The sequence below is a fragment of the Rana temporaria genome, chromosome 9 (genome assembly GCF_905171775.1).
Source record: "Rana temporaria chromosome 9, aRanTem1.1, whole genome shotgun sequence".
Classification (NCBI taxonomy): Eukaryota; Metazoa; Chordata; class Amphibia; order Anura; family Ranidae; genus Rana; species Rana temporaria.
In genome coordinates this window covers 184,100,456-184,121,351 of record NC_053497.1, presented here as the reverse complement: position 1 = coordinate 184,121,351, position 20,896 = coordinate 184,100,456, and the positions used below count along the sequence as shown (strand labels likewise).

Genomic DNA, 20,896 nt, shown 5'->3' with positions numbered 1-20,896 from the left:
ACCCCCACCATGGAAGAGGCGGATCTAACACTCCTGACACCCCCACCATGGAAGACACAGATCTAATACCCCTGACATGTTCATCATGGAAATGGCAGATCTAATACCCCTGACACCCCTACCATGGAAGAGGGAAGATCTAATACCCCTGATACCTCCACCATGGAAACGGGAAGATCTAATACCCCTGACACCCCTACCATGGAAGAGGGAAGATCTAATACCCCTGACACCCCCACCATGGAAGAGGGAAGATCTAATACCCCTGACACCCCCACCATGGAAGAGGCAGATCTAATACTTCTAGTACCTTCACCATGGAAGGGGGGCGGATCTAATACTTCTAGTACCCCCACCATGGAGGAGGCGCCTTCACTGATCTGTGGTTGTCACCAGAGATCACATCAATCTATCAGGGCAGGAGGAGGAGCTGTGAATTGGTTTTTCGGCTCCGGAGAAGAATGAATTGTTTGCTTTTCACAAGATTTTAATGAGCAGAAGAGGGAATTTGACAAACAATAAATAAATAAATAAGTGAAGAGGAGTTAACCTAACACTGCCGGCTGCGGGCGATGGGCTGGGCGGCCTCCGAACTATCCGACATCAGGTCCTCCCCAACGCGTGGTCTTCCAGGAGGGGGCGGCAGAGATCTGGATGTAGAGGACGAACGTTCCTGAGAAAATGTGTCCTTCAACTTCCTGCGCAATTCTGCCTGAACCTGAGGAAAAGATAGAGACCATGGATGACCGAGGAGGACAGAGGAGGAGAGACCGAGGAGGACAGAGATCACCAGAGGAGAGACCGAGGAGGACAGAGATCACCAGAGAAGGACAGAGATCACCAGAGGAGGAGAGACCGAAGAGGACAGAGATGACCAGAGGAGAGACCGAGGAGGACAGAGATCACCAGAGGAGGAGAGACCGAGGAGGACAGAGATCACAAGAGGAGGAGGACAGAGATCACCAGAGGAGGAAAGAGCGAGGAGGACAGAGATCACCAGAGGAGAGACCGAGGAGGACAGAGATCACCAGAGGAGGAGAGACCGAGGATGACAGAGATCACAAGAGGAGGAGGACAGAGATCACCAGAGGAGGAAAGAGCGAGGAGGACAGAGATCACCAGAGGAGAAACCGAGGAGGACAGAGATCACCAGAGGAGAGACCGAGGAGGACAGAGATCATCAGAGGAAGAGAGACCGAGGAGGACAGAGATCACCAGAGGAGGAGAGACCGAGGAGGACAGAGATCACCAGAGAAGGAGAGACCAAGGGGGACAGAGATCATCAGAGGAGAGACCGAGGAGGACAGAGATCACCAGAGGAGGAGAGACCGAGGAGGACAGAGATCACCAGAGGAGGAGAGAGATCACCAGAGGAGAGACCGAGGAGGACCGAGATCACCAGAGGAGGAGAGACCGAGGAGGACAGAGATCACCAGAGGAGAAGAGACAGAGGAGGACAGAGATCACCAGAGGAGGAGAGACCGAGGAGGACAGAGATCACCAGAGGAGAAGAGACAGAGGAGGACAGAGATCACCAGAGGAGAAGAGACCGAGGAGGACAGAGATCACCAGAGGAGAAGAGACCGAGGAGGACAGAGATCACCAGAGGAGGAGAGACCGAGGAGGACAGAGATCACCAGAGGAGGAGAGACCGAGGAGGACAGAGATCATCAGAGGAGAAGAGACCGAGGAGGACAGAGATGACCAGAGGAGGAGAGACCGAGGAGGACAGAGATCACCAGAGGAGGAGAGACCGAGGAGGAGAGAGATCACCAGAGGAGGAGAGACAGAGGAGGAGAGACCGAGGAGGACCGAGATCACCAGAGGAGGAGAGACCGAGGAGGACAGAGATCACCAGAGGAGAAGAGACAGAGGAGGACAGAGATCACCAGAGGAGGAGAGACCGAGGAGGACAGAGATCACCAGAGGAGGAGAGACCGAGGAGGACAGAGATCATCAGAGGAGAAGAGACCGAGGAGGACAGAGATCACCAGAGGAGGAGAGACCGAGGAGGACAGAGATCACCAGAGGAGGAGAGACCGAGGAGGACAGAGATCATCAGAGGAGAAGAGACCGAGGAGGACAGAGATGACCAGAGGAGGAGAGACCGAGGAGGACAGAGATCACCAGAGGAGGAGAGACCGAGGAGGAGAGAGATCACCAGAGGAGGAGAGACAGAGGAGGAGAGACCGAGGAGGACAGAGATCACCAGAAGAAGAGAGACAGAGGAGGAGAGAGATCACCAGAGGAGGAGAGACAGAGGAGGAGAGACCGAGGAGGACAGAGATCACCAGAAGAAGAGAGACAGAGGAGGAGAGAGATCACCACGGGAGGAGATGATGAAGGAAGAGGAGAAGACACTCACCTCTTTGTTGCATATACAGTACAGCAGAGCGACCAGCAACCCCTGAGGAGCCAAGGAGAGGAGAAGATCGAGAGATCAGAGACAGATCACTGACTCTACATTCATTAATACATATTATTGATCAGATTTATCGATACATTTTATTGATCACTGACATTCATCAATACATATATATTATTGATCGGTGGTCAGGGTGACACACGCCTCCCACACTGACTCCACCCACACATGGAGTAAAGGGAGGGACTTCGCCACACTAAGAACCGACCAATGGAAATTCTGACGACCCCCCAGCTGGCCAATCACACGCTCCGATCTCTTACATGAATGGAGCTGAGGAGTAACTCCAGCCCCAGCTTGCTGTAGCGGACACGCCCCCGAGCACTCTCCTCCGGGATCAGGTTGAAGACGGCCTCGTGAATCCCCAGAAGAGGGATCAAAGTCAGAGTCGATTTGGCCAACCTGGTGATTGGAGGGAAAGGAGAAGAGGTTATTCTATCGGAGAGATATGACCAATGACACGCCTCCGTTATATCATGTGACCTCCATCAGCATATTCCTGGAATGCTGCATTCTGAGGGGCACCACCGGGGGCGCTATACATGACCGCACACCAAAGGGGGAGGTGTTCTGAGGAGCACAACCGGGGGGGGGGGGCGCTATACATGACCGGACACCACAGGGGGAGGTATTCTGAGGGGCACCACCAGGGGGCGCTATACATGACCGCACACCACAGGGGGAGGTATTCTGAGGGGCACCACCAGGGGGCGCTATACATGACCGCACACCACAGGGGGAGGTGTTCTGAGGGGCACCACCAGGGGGCGCTATACATGACCGCACACCACAGGGGGAGGTATTCTGAGGGGCACCACCAGGGGGCGCTATACATGACCGCACACCACAGGGGGAGGTGTTCTGAGGGGCACCACCGGGGGGGCGCTATACATGACCGCACACCACAGGGGGAGGTGTTCTGAGGGGTACAACCGGGGGGCGCTATACATGACCGCACACCACAGGGGGAGGTATTCTGAGGGGCACAACCGGGGGGCGCTATACATGACCGCACACCACAGGGGGAAGTATTCTGAGGGGCACCACCGGGGGCGCTATACATGACCGCACACCACAGGGGGAGGTGTTCTGAGGGGCACCACCAGGGGGCGCTATACATGACCGCACACCAAAGGGGGAGGTGTACTGAGGGACACCACCGGGGGGGCGCTATACATGACTGCACTCCTGGGGGGGAGGGGAGGACACTTATAATATAACTGACTGATAATAATCTGCAGAGCTGTCTTGTGATTGGCCCACCTGTATTTGCGGTCACTCCTCCTCATCTGATTGGCTCGTAGTTTCAGCACCAGAATGTGAAGAATCCGCAGGAAGATGATGAAGTTCACCTGATGACATCATAAAATAATAAGAGCCAATCAGAGAGGAGAGAAATATGTCACATGACCCAATCATACACGGAGCCTGGAAGACTGTTATATGATGAATGGATGGAGATACCCCCCCTCCCCCGCACTGGTTTCTCAGACTGGACCGCAGAGCTGACAATCGTTCACTCACCAGCACAGCAAATAGGATTGGAGATCGGATGATCCACCAATAGGATCGGTTGTCGTTCCTCTCCCAGCACCTAGAAGACAGAAGGCGGGGCATCACACAACCTCGTAGGCGGTCCCTCCCCACCAATCAGAGGACGGGGACAACTCCCGAGGACACGCCTCCTCTGTATGTTGTACTCACTGTGTGTTCTCATAGAGCTGCCGAACCACCACCCAGGGGACCACAAACAGCACCGGGGCCCCTGGAAGACACAGGAAGAGAAGGGTGACCCCAACCCAACGCCATGTACAGAGGTGACACCATGGACCTACCTCAACCCAACGCCATGTACAGAGGTGACACCATGGACCTACCCCAACCCAACGCCATGTACAGAGGTGACACCATGGACCTAACCCAACGCCATGTACAGAGGTGACACCATGGACCTACCTCAACCCAACGCCATGTACAGAGGTGACACCATGGACCTACCTCAACCCAACGCCATGTACAGAGGTGACACCATGGACCTAACCCAACGCCATGTACAGAGGTGACACCATGGACCTACCTCAACCCAACGCCATGTACAGAGGTGACACCATGGACCTAACCCAACGCCATGTACAGAGGTGACCCCATGGACCTACCCCAACCCAACACCATGTACAGAGGTGACACCATGGACCTACCCCAACCCAACGCCATGTACAGAGGTGACACCATGGACCTAACCCAACGCCATGTACAGAGGTGACACCATGGACCTAACCCAACCCAACGCCATGTACAGAGGTGACACCATGGACTTACCCCAGCCCAACGCCATGTACAGAGGTGACCCCATGGACCTACCCCAACCCAACGCCATGTACAGAGGTGACCCCATGGACCTTCCCCAAACCAGCGCCATGTACAGAGGTGACCCTAAGGACCTACCCCAACCCAACGCCATGTACAGAGGTGACCCCATGGACCTACCCCAACCCAACGCCATGTACAGAGGTGACACCATGGACTTACCCCAGCCCAGCGCCATGTACAGAGGTGACACCATGGACCTACCCCAACCCAACGCCATGTACAGAGGTGACACCATGGACCTTCCCCAAACCAGCGCCATGTACAGAGGTGACCCTAAGGACCTACCCCAACCCAACGCCATGTACAGAGGTGACCCCATGGACCTACCCCAACCCAACGCCATGTACAGAGGTGACACCATGGACTTACCCCAGCCCAGCGCCATGTACAGAGGTGAACCAATGGACTTACCCCAACCCAACACCATGTACAGAGGTGACACCATGGACCTACCCCAACCCAACGCCATGTACAGAGGTGACCCCCATAGACTTACCCCAACCCAACGCCATGTACAGAGGTGACACCATGGACCTACCCCAACCCAACGCCATGTACAGAGGTGACACCATGGACCTACCCCAACCCAACGCCATGTACAGAGGTGACAATATGGACTTACCCCAACCCAACGCCATGTACAGAGGTGACACCATGGACTTACCCCAGCCCAGCGCCATGTACAGAGGTGAACCCATGGACCTACCCCAACCCAACGCCATGTACAGAAGTGACACCATGGACCTACCCCAACCCAGCGCCATGTACAGAGGTGACACCATGGACCTACCCCAACCCAACGCCATGTACAGAGGTGACACCATGGACCTACCCCAACCCAACGCCATGTACAGAGGGGACCCCATGGACCTACCCCAACCCAACGCCATGTACAGAGGTGACAATATGGACTTACCCCAACCCAACGCCATGTACAGAGGTGACCCCATGGACCTACCCCAACCCAACGCCATGTACAGAGGTGACAATATGGACTTACCCCAACCCAACGCCATGTACAGAGGTGACCCCCATGGACTTACCCCAACCCAACGCCATGTACAGAGGTGACACCATGGACTTACCCCAGCCCAGCGCCATGTACAGAGGTGAACCCATGGACCTACCCCAGCCCAGCGCCATTTACAGAGGTGACACCATGGACTTACCCCAGCCCAGCGCCATGTACAGAGGTGACCCACATGGACTTACCCCAACCCAACGCCATGTACAGAGGTGACACCATGGACTTACCCCAGCCCAGCGCCATGTACAGAGGTGACACCATGGACCTACCCCAGCCCAGCGCCATTTACAGAGGTGACACCATGGACTTACCCCAGCCCAACGCCATGTACAGAGGTGACACCATGGACTTACCCCAGCCCAGCGCCATGTACAGAGGTGAACCCATGGACCTACCCCAACCCAACGCCATGTACAGAGGTGACACCATGGACTTACCCCAGCCCAGCGCCATGTACAGAGGTGACCCCCATGGACTTACCCCAGCCCAGTGCCATGTACCGCAGCAGCACCGCCTCTTCAGAGAAAGACAAGACAACCAGCAGGTTGTGCAGGTACACGCCCTCCACCAGCAGCCAGTAGTAATTGGCGGCCACACAATACTGGGTGATGGTCTGAGCAACACGACAGCCAACCAGAGTCTGCAAAGACAGGAGACAACATGAGGAGCCAATGAGACCAACCCATACAGAAAAAACAACGGGGAGGGCTCATAAACACAAGTACAGGTAAGGGGTGGAGCCCGACAGGACTGCTCCCCTCCATACAGGTAAGGGGAGGGGCCTGACAGAACTTCTCTCCATACAGGTAAGGGGAGGGGCCTGACAGAACTTCTCTCCATACAGGTTAGGGGAGGAGCCACACCCTGTAGAGATATTAGATGGTCTCACCCTCTCCCTCAGCAGGGCAGTCATGTCCTCCTGGCCCTGGATCATGCTGTGTTGGTGTATGAGCAGAGCGTCCCGGGACAGCAGAGACACGGCACGCAGGATGAAAGACACAAACAGGTTACAGTGGATGAGGTTCCGCGTACAGCGCAGGCGCCTGCAACACAAAAACGTATTATTACATCAACCGCCATCTGTCCACCAATCAGCTGCCTACTACTCTGACTTCCACTCCCCTGAGGACTTGGTACAACATACAAAGGCTTCAGGATCAAGGAGCATAATCCCTCCCCTGAGGATAATCAGTGTACAACATACAAAGGCTTCGGGATCAAGGAGCATAGTCCCTCCCCTGAGGATAATCAGTGTACAACATACAAAGGCTTCGGGATCAAGGAGCATAGTCCCTCCCCTGAGGATAATCAGTGTACAACATACAAAGGCTTCGGGATCAAGGAGCATAGTCCCTCCCCTGAGGATAATCAGTGTACAACATACAAAGGCTTCGGGATCAAGGAGCATAGTCCCTCCCCTGAGGATAATCAGTGTACAACATACAAAGGCTTCGGGATCAAGGAGCATAGTCCCTCCCCTGAGGATAATCAGTGTACAACATACAAAGGCTTCGGGATCAAGGAGCATAGTCCCTCCTCTGAGGATAATCAGTGTACAACAGACAAAGGGGGCCGGATCAGAGAGCATTCTGCTGGGATATCATGCAGATCTGGTTACCTGCTAATACTTTGCTGGAACAGGACAAGTACTGATTGGTGGAACTTTTTAAACATTTGATACCCAGTGCAGCTCACAGGATCCTCAGACAAGTAATGAGAAATGAAGGTGGAAGACGTACCTGAGCTGTGTCAGTATACAGAGGGCCACAGTCAGCGCAGCCAGCGAGACCCCGTATCCCACACTGTACATCACCCGCAACTGAGACAGGATCCACGCTTCCCACTGCCGGCAAAGAACAAAAACCATCAATCCCACCACCAGGCCATCAATCCCACCACCAGACCATCAATCCCACCACCAGACCATCAATCCCACCACCAGACCATCAATCCCACCACCGGACCATCAATCTCACCACCAGACCATCAATCCCACCACCAGACCATAAATCCCACCACCGGACCATCAATCCCACCACCGGACCATCAATCCCACCACCGGACCATCAATCCCACCACCGGACCATCAATCCCACCACCAGACCATCAATCCCACCACCGGACCATCAATCCCACCACCAGATCTTACTTGGGATTGTTCCTCCTCTGGGTTGACATTCTCGCACTGTGAGTGGTCTCTCCAGGGCATGTCGGTCTCATCTCTGACCCACTGACCCTCGGAATCGCACCGCCGGAACACAAAACCATCCTTTACTGAAGATAGAGGAGGACATTGAGTATGGACGGGCAGAGTATGGACGGGCAGAGTATGGACGGGCAGAGTATGGATGGGCAAAGTATGGATGGGCATAGTATGGATGGAAGGGGTATGGATGGGCTGAGTATGGATGGACAGAGTATGGATGGACAGAGTATGGATGGGCTGGGTATGGAAGGGCTGAGTATGGATGGGCTGGGTATGGATGGACAGAGTATGGAGGACAGAAAATGAATGGGCAGAGTATAGATAGGCAGAGTATGGATAGGAAGAGTATGTATAGACATGGATGGGAAGGGGTATGGATGGGCTGAGTATGGATGGGCTGGGTATGGATTGGCAGAGTATGGACGGGCAGAGTATGGATGGACAGAGTATGGATGGGTATAGTATGGATGGGCATAGTATGGATGGACAGAGTATGGATGGGCTGGGTATGGATGGAAGGGGTATGGAAGGGCTGAGTATGGATGGGCTGGGTATGGATGGAAGGGGTATGGAAGGGCTGAGTATAGATGGGCTGGGTATGGATGGACAAAGTATGGAGGACAGAAAATGGATGGGCAGAGTATGGATGGGCAGAGTATGTATAGACATGGATGGGAAGGGTATGCATGAACAGATTATGGGTGGGCAGGGTATGGATTGGAAGAGTATTGATGACCTGTGCTGGTCTGGTCACATGTCCTCTCACCTTGGGCATACCAGGGCAGGTAGGATGGGCAGGGCTCCGAGTGGGTGGTGTTGGCCGCAGCATCCCCCCAGCACACGTACATGTCGAAGGTGCGGTTGCAGTACACTCCTATTATCAAACAAGAAGATCATCCATCAGTCAGGAAGACCCATAGACAGGACTTAGGTCTCCTGGTGTCGTCCCCACCCCCTCCAGTATGGCCTTCCTTCCCACGTGTAGTGTCACCCCCCACCAGTATGGCCGTCATACCCATTGTAAAGTCACCCCCCACCAGTGTTACCATTATACCCTATGTAGAGTCACCCCCACCAGTGTTACCATCATACCCTATGTAGAGTAACCTCCCACCAGTGTTACCATCATACCCTATGTAGAGTAACCTCCCACCAGTGTTACCATCATACCCTATGTAGAGTAACCTCCCACCAGTGTTACCATCATACCCTATGTAGAGTAACCTCCCACCAGTGTTACCATCATACCCTATGTAGAGTCACCTCCCACCAGTATCGCCGTTATAACCCTTGTAGAGTCACCTCCCACCAGTATGGCCGTCATACCCCATATAGAGTCACCCCCCACCATTATGGCCGTCATACCCCATATAGAGTCACCCCCACCAGTGTTACCATCATACCCCATATAGAGTCACCTCCCACCAGTATGGCCGTCATACCCCATGTAGAGTCACCTCCCACCAGTATGGCCGTCATACCCCATGTAGAGTCACCCCCCACCAGTATAGCCGTCATACCCCATGTAGAGTCACCCCCCACCAGTGTTACCATCATACCCCATGTAGAGTCACCTCCCACCAGTATGGCCGTCATGCCCCATGTAGAGTCACCCCCACCAGTATGGCCGTCATGCCCCATGTAGAGTCACCATGAAGGCAGCTGATCAGAATTCAATGGTAACAAGACAATCGATCAAAACTTGTGTTTAAACGGGGCCTCCGCCCCCACCTTTCCACCCATGCGGAACGGCTTCCACATATAGATGTAACAATGACAGACGTCTCACCACTCATTGGAGGATCGGACTGTATCCGGAGCTCACACTCCTCCTGATATCCCTTCCAGGCCTGGACCATCTCATGTACCGTGTCCGGGTGAACGCCCTGCAATGAATACAGAACTCATAACACTCTGTTCACCAGGTCTGACCCCACCCCCTGCCACGCCCCTGAGGTGTGCTGGTGACCTCCTCTGATACTCCTCCAGCTCTGGGATAAGGATTAACCTCATAAAATGAAAGATGTAAATGAATCGCTATGACCCCCCCCTAATACCCCAACATGGGGGGCACAAATGTCACCCCAAAATAAGTCCACATGGAGAACACAGGCAGCCCCCCCTACTTCCAGGACATCTCTGTGCCCCCAGCCCCCCCTCCATATATTCTTCAATGTTCCATCATTCACCCAATTCTTATACTTAGCCGAGAATATTCACCAACGAGCCATGACACCCCCAACCATAATAATACTGAGAGCCAACCAGGCCCATACCTGAGGAGAAGTGAGGGGCAGAGCCAAGGGCAATGTCAGCCCATCCCCGAAGAGGAGGAGTGAGGGGCAGAGCCAGGGGCAATGTCAGCCCATACCTGAGGAGGAGGAGGGGGTGAGGGGCAGAGCCAGGGGCAATGTCAGCCCATACCTGAGGAGGAGGAGGGGGTGAGGGGCAGAGCCAGGGGCAATGTCAGCCCATACCTGAGGAGGGGTGAGGGGCAGAGCCAGGGGCAATGTCAGCCCATACCTGAGGAGGGGTGAGGGGCAGAGCCAGGGGCAATGTCAGCCCATCCCCGAAGAGGAGGAGTGAGGGGCAGAGCCAGGGGCAATGTCAGCCCATACCTGAGGAGGGGTGAGGGGCAGAGCCAGGGGCAATGTCAGCCCATCCCCGAAGAGGAGGAGTGAGGGGCAGAGCCAGGGGCAATGTCAGCCCATACCTGAGGAGGAGTGAGGGGCAGAGCCAGGGGCAATGTCAGCCCATACCTGAGGAGGAGTGAGGGGCAGAGCCAGGGGCAATGTCAGCCCATCCCCGAAGAGGAGGAGTGAGGGGCAGAGCCAGGGGCAATGTCAGCCCATACCTGAGGAGGAGTGAGGGGCAGAGCCAGGGGCAATGTCAGCCCATCCCCGAAGAGGAGGAGTGAGGGGCAGAGCCAGGGGCAATGTCAGCCCATCCCCGGAGAGGAGGAGTGAGGGGCAGAGCCAGGGGCAATGTCAGCCCATCCCCGAAGAGGAGGAGTGAGGGGCAGAGCCAGGGGCAATGTCAGCCCATCCCCGAAGAGGAGGAGTGAGGGGCAGAGCCAGGGGCAATGTCAGCCCATCCCTGAAGAGGAGGAGTGAGGGGCAGAGCCAGGGGCAATGTCATCAGCCCATACCTGAGGAGGAGTGAGGGGCAGAGCCAAGGGCAATGTCAGCCCATCCCCGAAGAGGAGGAGTGAGGGGCAGGGCCAGTGGCAATGTCAGCCCATACCTGAGGAGTGAGTGGCAGAGCCAGTGGCAATGTCAGCCCATACCTGAGGAGGAGTGAGGGGCAGAGCCAGGGGCAATGTCAGCCCACACCTGAGGAGGAGGAGGGGTGAGGGGCAGAGCCAGGGGCAACGTCAGCCCATACCTAAGGAGGAGTGAGGGGCAGAGCCAAGGGCAATGTCAGCCCACACCTGAGGAGGAATGAGGGGCAGAGCCAGGGGCAATGTCAGCCCATCCCCGAAGAGGAGGAGTGAGGGGCAGAGCCAGGGGCAATGTCAGCCCATACCTGAGGAGGAGTGAGGGGCAGAGCCAGGGGCAATGTCAGCCCATACCTGAGGAGGAGTGAGGGGCAGAGCCAGGGGCAATGTCAGCCCATACCTGAGGAGGAGTGAGGGGCAGAGCCAGGGGCAATGTCAGCCCATACCTGAGGAGGAGTAAGGGGCAGAGACAAGGGCAATGTCAGCCCATACCTGAGGAGGAGTAAGGGGCAGAGACAAGGGCAATGTCAGCCCATACCTGAGGAGGAGTGAGGGGCAGAGACAAGGGCAATGTCAGCCCATACCTGAGGAGGAGTGAGGGGCAGAGCCAGGGGCAATGTCAGCCCATACCTGAGGAGGAGTGAGGGGCAGAGCCAGGGGCAATGTCAGCCCATACCTGAGGAGGAGTAAGGGGCAGAGACAAGGGCAATGTCAGCCCATACCTGAGGAGGAGTGAGGGGCAGAGCCAGGGGCAATATCAGCCCATACCTGAGGAGGGGGGCAGAGCCAGGGGCAATGTCAGCCCATACCTGAGGAGTAAGGGGCAGAGACAAGGGCAATGTCAGCCCATACCTGAGGAGGAGTGAGGGGCAGAGCCAGGGGCAATGTCAGCCCATACCTGAGGAGGAGTGAGGGGCAGAGCCAGGGGCAATGTCAGCCCATACCTGAGGAGGAGTGAGGGGCAGAGCCAGGGGCAATGTCAGCCCATACCTGAGGAGGAGTAAGGGGCAGAGACAAGGGCAATGTCAGCCCATACCTGAGGAGGAGTGAGGGGCAGAGCCAGGGGCAATGTCAGCCCATACCTGAGGAGGAGTGAGGGGCAGAGCCAGGGGCAATGTCAGCCCATACCTGAGGAGGAGTGAGGGGCAGAGCCAGGGGCAATGTCAGCCCACACCTGAGGAGGAGTAAGGGGCAGAGACAAGGGCAATGTCAGCCCATACCTGAGGAGGAGTGAGGGGCAGAGCCAGGGGCAATGTCAGCCCATACCTGAGGAGGAGTAAGGGGCAGAGACAAGGGCAATGTCAGCCCATACCTGAGGAGGAGTGAGGGGCAGAGCCAGGGGCAATGTCAGCCCATACCTGAGGAGGAGTGAGGGGCAGAGCCAGGGGCAATGTCAGCCCATACCTGAGGAGGAGTAAGGGGCAGAGCCAAGGGCAATGTCAGCCCATACCTGAGGAGGAGTGAGGGGCAGAGCCAGGGGCAATGTCAGCCCATACCTGAGGAGGAGTAAGGGGCAGAGACAAGGGCAATGTCAGCCCATACCTGAGGAGGAGTGAGGGGCAGAGCCAGGGGCAATGTCAGCCCATACCTGAGGAGGAGTGAGGGGCAGAGCCAGGGGCAATGTCAGCCCATACCTGAGGAGGAGGGAGGGGCAGAGCCAGGGGCAATGTCAGCCCACACCTGAGGAGGAGTAAGGGGCAGAGACAAGGGCAATGTCAGCCCATACCTGAGGAGGAGTGAGGGGCAGAGCCAGGGGCAATGTCAGCCCATACCTGAGGAGGAGTAAGGGGCAGAGACAAGGGCAATGTCAGCCCATACCTGAGGAGGAGTGAGGGGCAGAGCCAGGGGCAATGTCAGCCCATACCTGAGGAGGAGTGAGGGGCAGAGACAAGGGCAATGTCAGCCCATACCTGAGGAGGAGTGAGGGGCAGAGCCAGGGGGCAATGTTAGCCCACACCTGAGGAGGAGTGAGGGGCAGAGCCAGGGGCAATGTCAGCCCACACCTGAGGAGGAGTGAGGGGCAGAGCCAGGGGCAATGTCAGCCCATACCTGAGGGGGGGAGAGAGCCAGGTGCAATATCAGCCCATACCTGAGGAGGGGGGGGGGGCCAGAGCCAGGGGCAATGTCAGCCCATACCTGAGGAGGAAGGGGTGACACTGACCAGTATTAAGACCATCAGAACCATTTCTTACCTCCAGGAGGAACAGAAAAAATACGACCATCTGAGCCAACATCCCGACCCCTCTGTCCTGAATCAGAGCAAAAATATAGAATAATGAGACCTCCATTTATATACCGTCCCGTGTCCTCCATCTATATACCGTCCTGTGTCCTCCATCTATATACCGTCCCGTGTCCTCCATCTATATACCGTCCCGTGTCCTCCATCTATATACCGTCCCGTGTTCTCCATCTATATACCGTCCCGTGTCCTCCATCTATATACCGTCCCGTGTCCTTCATCTATATACCGTCCCGTGTCCTCCATCTATATACCGTCCCGTGTCCTCCATCTATATACCGTCCCGTGTCCTCCATCTATATACCGTCCCGTGTCCTCCATCTATATTCCGTCCCGTCTCCTCCATCTATATACCGTCCCGTGTCCTTCATCTATATACCGTCCCGTGTCCTCCATCTATATACCGTCCCGTGTCCTCCATCTATATACCGTCCCGTGTCCTCCATCTATATACCGTCCCGTGTCCTCCATCTATATTCCGTCCGTCTCCTCCATCTATATACCGTCCCGTGTCCTCCATCTATATACCGTCCCGTTTCCTCCATCTATATACCGTCCCGTGTCCTTCATCTATATACCGTCCCGTGTCCTCCATCTATATACCGTCCCATGTCCTCCATCTATATACCGTCCCGTGTCCTCCATCTATATACCGTCCCGTGTCCTCCATCTATATACCGTCCCGTGTCCTCCATCTATATACCATCCTGTGTCCTCCATCTATATACCGTCCCGTGTCCTCCATCTATATACCGTCCCATGTCCTCCATCTATATACCGTCCCGTGTCCTCCATCTATATACCGTCCCGTGTCCTCCATCTATATACCGTCCCGTGTCCTCCATCTATATACCGTCCCGTGTCCTCCATCTATATACCGTCCCGTGTCCTCCATCTATATACCGTCCCGTGTCCTCCATCTATATACCGTCCCGTGTCCTCCATCTATATTCCGTCCAGTGTCCTCCATCTATATACCGTCCCGTGTCCTCCATCTATATACCGTCCCGTGTCCTCCATCTATATACCGTCCAGTGTCCTCCATCTATATACCGTCCCGTGTCCTCCATCTATATACCGTCCCGTGTCCTCCATCTATATACCGTCCCGTGTCCTCCATCTATATACCGTCCCATGTCCTCCATCTATATACCGTCCCGTGTCCTCCATCTATATACCGTCCCGTGTCCTCCATCTATATACCGTCCCGTGTCCTCCATCTATATACCGTCCCATGTCCTCCATCTATATACCGTCCCGTGTCCTCCATCTATATACCGTCCCGTGTCCTCCATCTATATACCGTCCCGTGTCCTCCATCTATATTCCATCCTGTGTCCTCCATTTATATACCGTCCCGTGTCCTCCATCTATATACCGTCCCGTGTCCTCCATCTATATTCCATCCCGTGTCCTCCATTTATATATCGTCGAATATATAGAGAGCGCAGTGTATATAGAGAGCACAGTATACAGATATAGAGAGCCCAGTGTATAGAGAGCATAGTATACAGATATAGAGAGAACAGTGTATATAGAGAGCACAGTATACAGATATAGAGAGCGCAGTGTAGATATAGAGAGCCCAGTGTATAGAGAGCATAGTATACAGATATAGAGAGAACAGTGTATATAGAGAGCACAGTATACAGATATAGAGAGCGCAGTGTAGATATAGAGAGCCCAGTGTATAGAGAGCATAGTATACAGATATAGAGAGCGCAGTGTATATAGAGAGCACAGTATACAGATATAGAGAGCGCAGTGTAGATATAGAGAGCCCAGTGTATAGAGAGCATAGTATACAGATATAGAGAGCGCAGTGTATATAGAGAGCACAGTATACAGATATAGAGAGAACAGTGTATATAGAGAGCACAGTGTATATAGAGAGCACAGTGTATATTTTCTTACTTGTTGATATCAGAAGAAAGTGAAATCCCGGAATCAGTGATTGGAGATAGAAATCCTCATCTGTCACATTGTATGTAGATCTCCGTCCTCACCGACCCGCAAATACCGCTCTCTCTCTACCTATATATATATATATATATATATATATATATATATATCTTTATATATTTTTCTCTCTCTCTATCTCGCTCTCTCTTTCTCTATATCTCTCTCTCTATCTCGCTCTCTCTATATCTCTCTCTTTTTCTCTATCTCTCTCTTTCTCTATATATCTCTCTCTCTCTCTCTCTCTCTCTTTCTCTATCTCTCTCTCTCTCTCTCTCTCAGTCTCTATCTTGCTCTCTCTGGGAAGTCTCACATCCAGTCTCTGTAATCCTCACTCTTCTCCTCAGCAGAACTCCGCTCTCCGGGCGTCTGATCCCAGAATGGAGGAGGAGCGGAGATCGCACATAGAGAGTATACGGCGGGGTGATGTCACTCTATAGAGGTGTACACTGGGGTGTGGAGGGTGAGCCTGGGACAAAGTACACTTCTGATTGGATGATAGAATCCCCAATACATCACCTCCAGTCTGCTGATACTATAGATCTATCTTTCCCTGTATTCTCGTCTCCTATATACAGTATATATGTACAGTACTGTGCAAAAGTCTTAGGCAGGTGTGATTCTGTAAATGAAGAAATCGAAGAGACAGTAGATGGGGGTACCTGGGTCCCACTGGTTTCCTCCAGACAGTAGATGGAGGTACCTGGGTCCCACTGGTTTCCTCCAGACAGTAGATGGAGGTACCTGGGTCCCACTGGTTTCCTCCAGACAGTAGAGATGGAGGTACCTGGGTCCCACTGGTTTCCTCCAGACAGTAGATGGAGGTACCTGGGTCCCACTGGTTTCCTCCAGACAGTAGATGGGGGTACCTGGGTCCCGCTGGTTTCCTCCAGACAGTAGATGGAGGTACCTGGGTCCCACTGGTTTCCTCCAGACAGTAGATGAGGGTACCTGGGTCCCACTGGTTTCCTCCAGACAGTAGATGGGGGGTACCTGGGTCCCACTGGTTTCCTCCAGACAGTAGATGGGGGTACCTGGGTCCCACTGGTTTCCTCCAGACAGTAGATGGAGGTACCTGGGTCCCACTGGTTTCCTCCAGACAGTAGATGGAGGTACCTGGGTCCCACTGGTTTCCTCCAGACAGTAGATGGGGGTACCTGGGTCCCACTGGTTTCCTCCAAATGTTAGATGGGTGTACCTGGGTCCCACTGGTTTCCTCCAGACAGTAGATGGGTGTACCTGGGTCCCACTGGTTTCCTCCAGACAGTAGATGGGGGTACCTGGGTCCCACTGGTTTCCTCCAGACAGTAGATGGAGGTACCTGGGTCCCACTGGTTTCCTCCAGACAGTAGATGGGGGTACCTGGGTCCCACTGGTTTCCTCCAAACGTTAGATGGGTGTACCTGGGTCCCACTGGTTTCCTCCAGACAGTAGACGGGGGTACCTGGGTCCCACTGGTTTCCTCCAGACAGTAGATGGGGGTACCTGGGTCCCACTGGTTTCCTCCAGACAGTAGATGAGGGTACCTGGGTCCCACTGGTTTCCTCCAGACAGTAGATGGGGGTACCTGGGTCCCACTGGTTTCCTCCAGACAGTAGATGAGGGTACCTGGGTCCCACTGGTTTCCTCCAGACAGTAGATGGGGGTTCCTGGGTCCCACTGGTTTCCTCCAGACAGTAGATGAGGGTACCTGGGTCCCACTGGTTTCCTCCAGACAGTAGATGGGGGTACCTGGGTCCCACTGGTTTCCTCCAGACAGTAGATGAGGGTACCTGGGTCCCACTGGTTTCCTCCAGACAGTAGATGGGGGTTCCTGGGTCCCACTGGTTTCCTCCAGACAGTAGATGGGGGTTCCTGGGTCCCACTGGTTTCCTCCAGACAGTAGATGAGGGTACCTGGGTCCCACTGGTTTCCTCCAGACAGTAGATGGGGGTACCTGGGTCCCACTGGTTTCCTCCAGACAGTAGATGAGGGTACCTGGGTCCCACTGGTTTCCTCCAGACAGTAGATGGAGGTACCTGGGTCCCCACTGGTTTCCTCCAGACAGTAGATGGAGGTACCTGGGTCCCACTGGTTTCCTCCAGACAGTAGATGGAGGTACCTGGGTCCCACTGGTTTCCTCCAGACAGTAGATGGAGGTACCTGGGTCCCACTGGTTTCCTCCAGACAGTAGATGGAGGTACCTGGGTCCCACTGGTTTCCTCCAGACAGTAGATGGGGGTACCTGGGTCCCACTGGTTTCCTCCAAATGTTAGATGGGTGTACCTGGGTCCCACTGGTTTCCTCCAGACAGTAGATGGGTGTACCTGGGTCCCACTGGTTTCCTCCAGGACAGTAGATGGGGGTACCTGGGTCCCACTGGTTTCCTCCAGACAGTAGATGGAGGTACCTGGGTCCCACTGGTTTCCTCCAGACAGTAGATGGGGGTACCTGGGTCCCACTGGTTTCCTCCAAACGTTAGATGGGTGTACCTGGGTCCCACTGGTTTCCTCCAGACAGTAGACGGGGGTACCTGGGTCCCACTGGTTTCCTCCAGACAGTAGATGGGGGTACCTGGGTCCCGCTGGTTTCCTCCAGACAGTAGATGGGGGTTCCTGGGTCCCACTGGTTTCCTCCAGACAGTAGATGGAGGTTCCTGGGTCCCACTGGTTTCCTCCAGACAGTAGATGGGGGTTCCTGGGTCCCACTGGTTTCCTCCAGACTGTAGACGGGGGGTACCTGGGTCCCACTGGTTTCCTCCAGACAGTAGATGGAGGTACCTGGGTCCCACTGGTTTCCTCCAGACAGTAGATGGGGGTACCTGGGTCCCACTGGTTTCCTCCAGACAGTAGATGAGGGTACCTGGGTCCCCACTGGTTTCCTCCAGACAGTAGATGGGGGTACCTGGGTCCCACTGGTTTCCTCCAGACAGTAGATGAGGGTACCTGGGTCCCACTGGTTTCCTCCAGACAGTAGATGGGGGTTCCTGGGTCCCACTGGTTTCCTCCAGACAGTAGATGAGGGTACCTGGGTCCCACTGGTTTCCTCCAGACAGTAGATGGGGGTACCTGGGTCCCACTGGTTTCCTCCAGACAGTAGATGAGGGTACCTGGGTCCCACTGGTTTCCTACAGACAGTAGATGGGGGTTCCTGGGTCCCACTGGTTTCCTCCAGACAGTAGATGGGGGTTCCTGGGTCCCACTGGTTTCCTCCAGACAGTAGACGGGGGTACCTGGGTCCCACTGGTTTCCTCCAGACAGTAGATGGAGGTACCTGGGTCCCACTGGTTTCCTCCAGACAGTAGATGGGGGTACCTGGGTCCCACTGGTTTCCTCCAGACAGTAGATGAGGGTACCTGGGTCCCACTGGTTTCCTCCAGACAGTAGATGGGGGTACCTGGGTCCCACTGGTTTCCTCCAGACAGTAGATGGAGGTACCTGGGTCCCACTGGTTTCCTCCAGACAGTAGATGGGGGTTCCTGGGTCCCACTGGTTTCCTCCAGACAGTAGATGGGGGTTCCTGGGTCCCACTGGTTTCCTCCAGACAGTAGACGGGGGTACCTGGGTCCCACTGGTTTCCTCCAGACAGTAGATGGAGGTACCTGGGTCCCACTGGTTTCCTCCAGACAGTAGATGGGGGTACCTGGGTCCCACTGGTTTCCTCCAGACAGTAGATGAGGGTACCTGGGTCCCACTGGTTTCCTCCAGACAGTAGATGGGGGGTACCTGGGTCCCACTAGGTTTCCTCCAGACAGTAGATGAGGGTACCTGGGTCCCACTGGTTTCCTCCAGACAGTAGATGGGGGTTCCTGGGTCCCACTGGTTTCCTCCAGACAGTAGATGAGGGTACCTGGGTCCCACTGGTTTCCTCCAGACAGTAGATGGGGTACCTGGGTCCCACTGGTTTCCTCCAGACAGTAGATGGGGGTACCTGAGTCCACTGGTTTCCTCCTGACTTCTCCAGACAGTAGATGGGGGTACCTGGGTCCCACTGGTTTCCTCCAGACAGTAGATGGGGGTACCTGGGTCCCACTGGTTTCCTCCAGACGGTAGATGGGGGTACCTGGGTCCCACTGGTTTCCCCCAGTTCTGTGCTGATGGCATTGCTGGACATCTTCCGATGTGGAAGGGAAGGAAGCATGATGTGTCTTTCATCTGCTGCATTATGTTTCCTTGACCGACCACTGCGTCTACGCTCCCCAACATTACCCGGCTACTGCACCTACGCTCCCCAACATTACCTGACCACAGCGTCTACACTCCTCAACCTTACCTGACCACTGCGTCTACTCTCCTCAACATTACCTGAACACTGCGTCTACACTCCTCAACCTTACCTGAGCACTGTGTCTACACTCCTCAACATTACCTGGACACTGCGTCTACGCTCCTCAACCTTACCTGACCACTGCATCTACGCTCCTCAGCATTACCTGAACACTGCGTCTACACTCCTCAACCTTACCTGACCACTGTGTCTACACTCCTCAACATTACCTGGACACTGCGTCTATGCTCCTCAACATTACCTGACCACTGCGTCTACGCTCCTCAACATTACCTGACCACTGCGTCTACGCTCCTCAACATTACCTGGACACTGCGTCTATGCTCCTCAACATTACCTGACCACTGCATCTACGCTCCTCAACATTACCTGGACACTGCGTCTACGCTCCTCAACATTACCTGGACACTGCGTCTACGCTCCTCAACATTACCTGACCACTGCGTCTACGCTCCTCAACATTACCTGGACACTGCGTCTACGCTCCTCAACATTACCTGGACACTGCGTCTACGCTCCTCATCCTTACCTGACCACTGCATCTACGCTCCTCAACATTACCTGGACACTGCGTCTACGCTCCTCAACATTACCTGGACACTGCGTCTACGCTCCTCATCCTTACCTGACCACTGCATCTACGCTCCTCAACATTACCTAGACACTGCGTCTACGCTCCTCAACATTACCTGGACACTGCGTCTACGCTCCTCAACATTACCTGGACACTGCGTCTACGCTCCTCAACATTACCTGACCACTGCATCTACGCTCCTCAACATTACCTGGACACTGCATCTACGCTCCTCAACATTACCTGGACACTGCGTCTACGCTCCTCAACATTACCTGACCACTGCATCTACGCTCCTCAACATTACCTGGACACTGCGTCTACGCTCCTCAACATTACCTGACCACTGCGTCTACGCTCCTCAACATTACCTGACCACTGCGTCTACGCTCCTCAACATTACCTGGACACTGCGTCTATGCTCCTCAACATTACCTGACCACTGCGTCTACGCTCCTCAACATTACCTGGACACTGCATCTACGCTCCTCAACATTACCTGGACACTGCGTCTACGCTCCTCAACATTACCTGGACACTGCGTCTACGCTCCTCATCCTTACCTGACCACTGCATCTATGCTCCTCAACCTTACCTGACCACTGCGTCT

The 20,896-nt window shown here is 54.7% G+C and overlaps 1 protein-coding gene across 2 annotated transcripts; it reads right to left on the bottom strand.

The window, feature by feature from the left end:
* Positions 1-469: 469 nt before the first annotated feature.
* GIPR (gastric inhibitory polypeptide receptor) lies at positions 470-15,520 on the bottom strand. Of its 2 annotated transcripts, XM_040325075.1 has the most exons (14): positions 15,402-15,520; positions 13,438-13,494; positions 9,818-9,914; positions 8,795-8,902; positions 7,972-8,096; positions 7,562-7,665; positions 6,712-6,865; positions 6,303-6,462; positions 4,130-4,190; positions 3,950-4,019; positions 3,689-3,777; positions 2,689-2,827; positions 2,366-2,407; positions 470-718 (listed from the first exon to the last, which is right to left on the bottom strand). In XM_040325075.1, exons 2-14 carry the CDS (start codon positions 13,477-13,479, stop codon positions 551-553), a joined length of 1,359 nt encoding a protein of 452 aa, XP_040181009.1. In that variant the 5' UTR covers positions 13,480-13,494; positions 15,402-15,520; the 3' UTR covers positions 470-550. The 2 variants fall into 2 exon arrangements, with proteins under 2 accessions (XP_040181009.1, XP_040181008.1); XM_040325074.1 differs by lacking the exon at positions 15,402-15,520 and having other exon boundaries at positions 13,438-15,319.
* Between the last annotated feature and the right edge of the window lie 5,376 nt (positions 15,521-20,896).

Excerpts from the sequence above, each read along its gene's own strand:
- GIPR (XM_040325074.1), bottom strand. The coding sequence starts at position 13,533 with ATGGAGGTCTCATTATTCTATATTTTTGCTCTGATTCAGGACAGAGGG. Across the intron at positions 8,903-9,817 it reads GTCCGATCCTCCAATGAGTG|GAGTGTACTGCAACCGCACC; the intron begins GTGAGACGTCTG and ends GTTTGATAATAG. Across the intron at positions 719-2,365 it reads ACTGTATATGCAACAAAGAG|GTTCAGGCAGAATTGCGCAG; the intron begins GTGAGTGTCTTC and ends TCTTTTCCTCAG.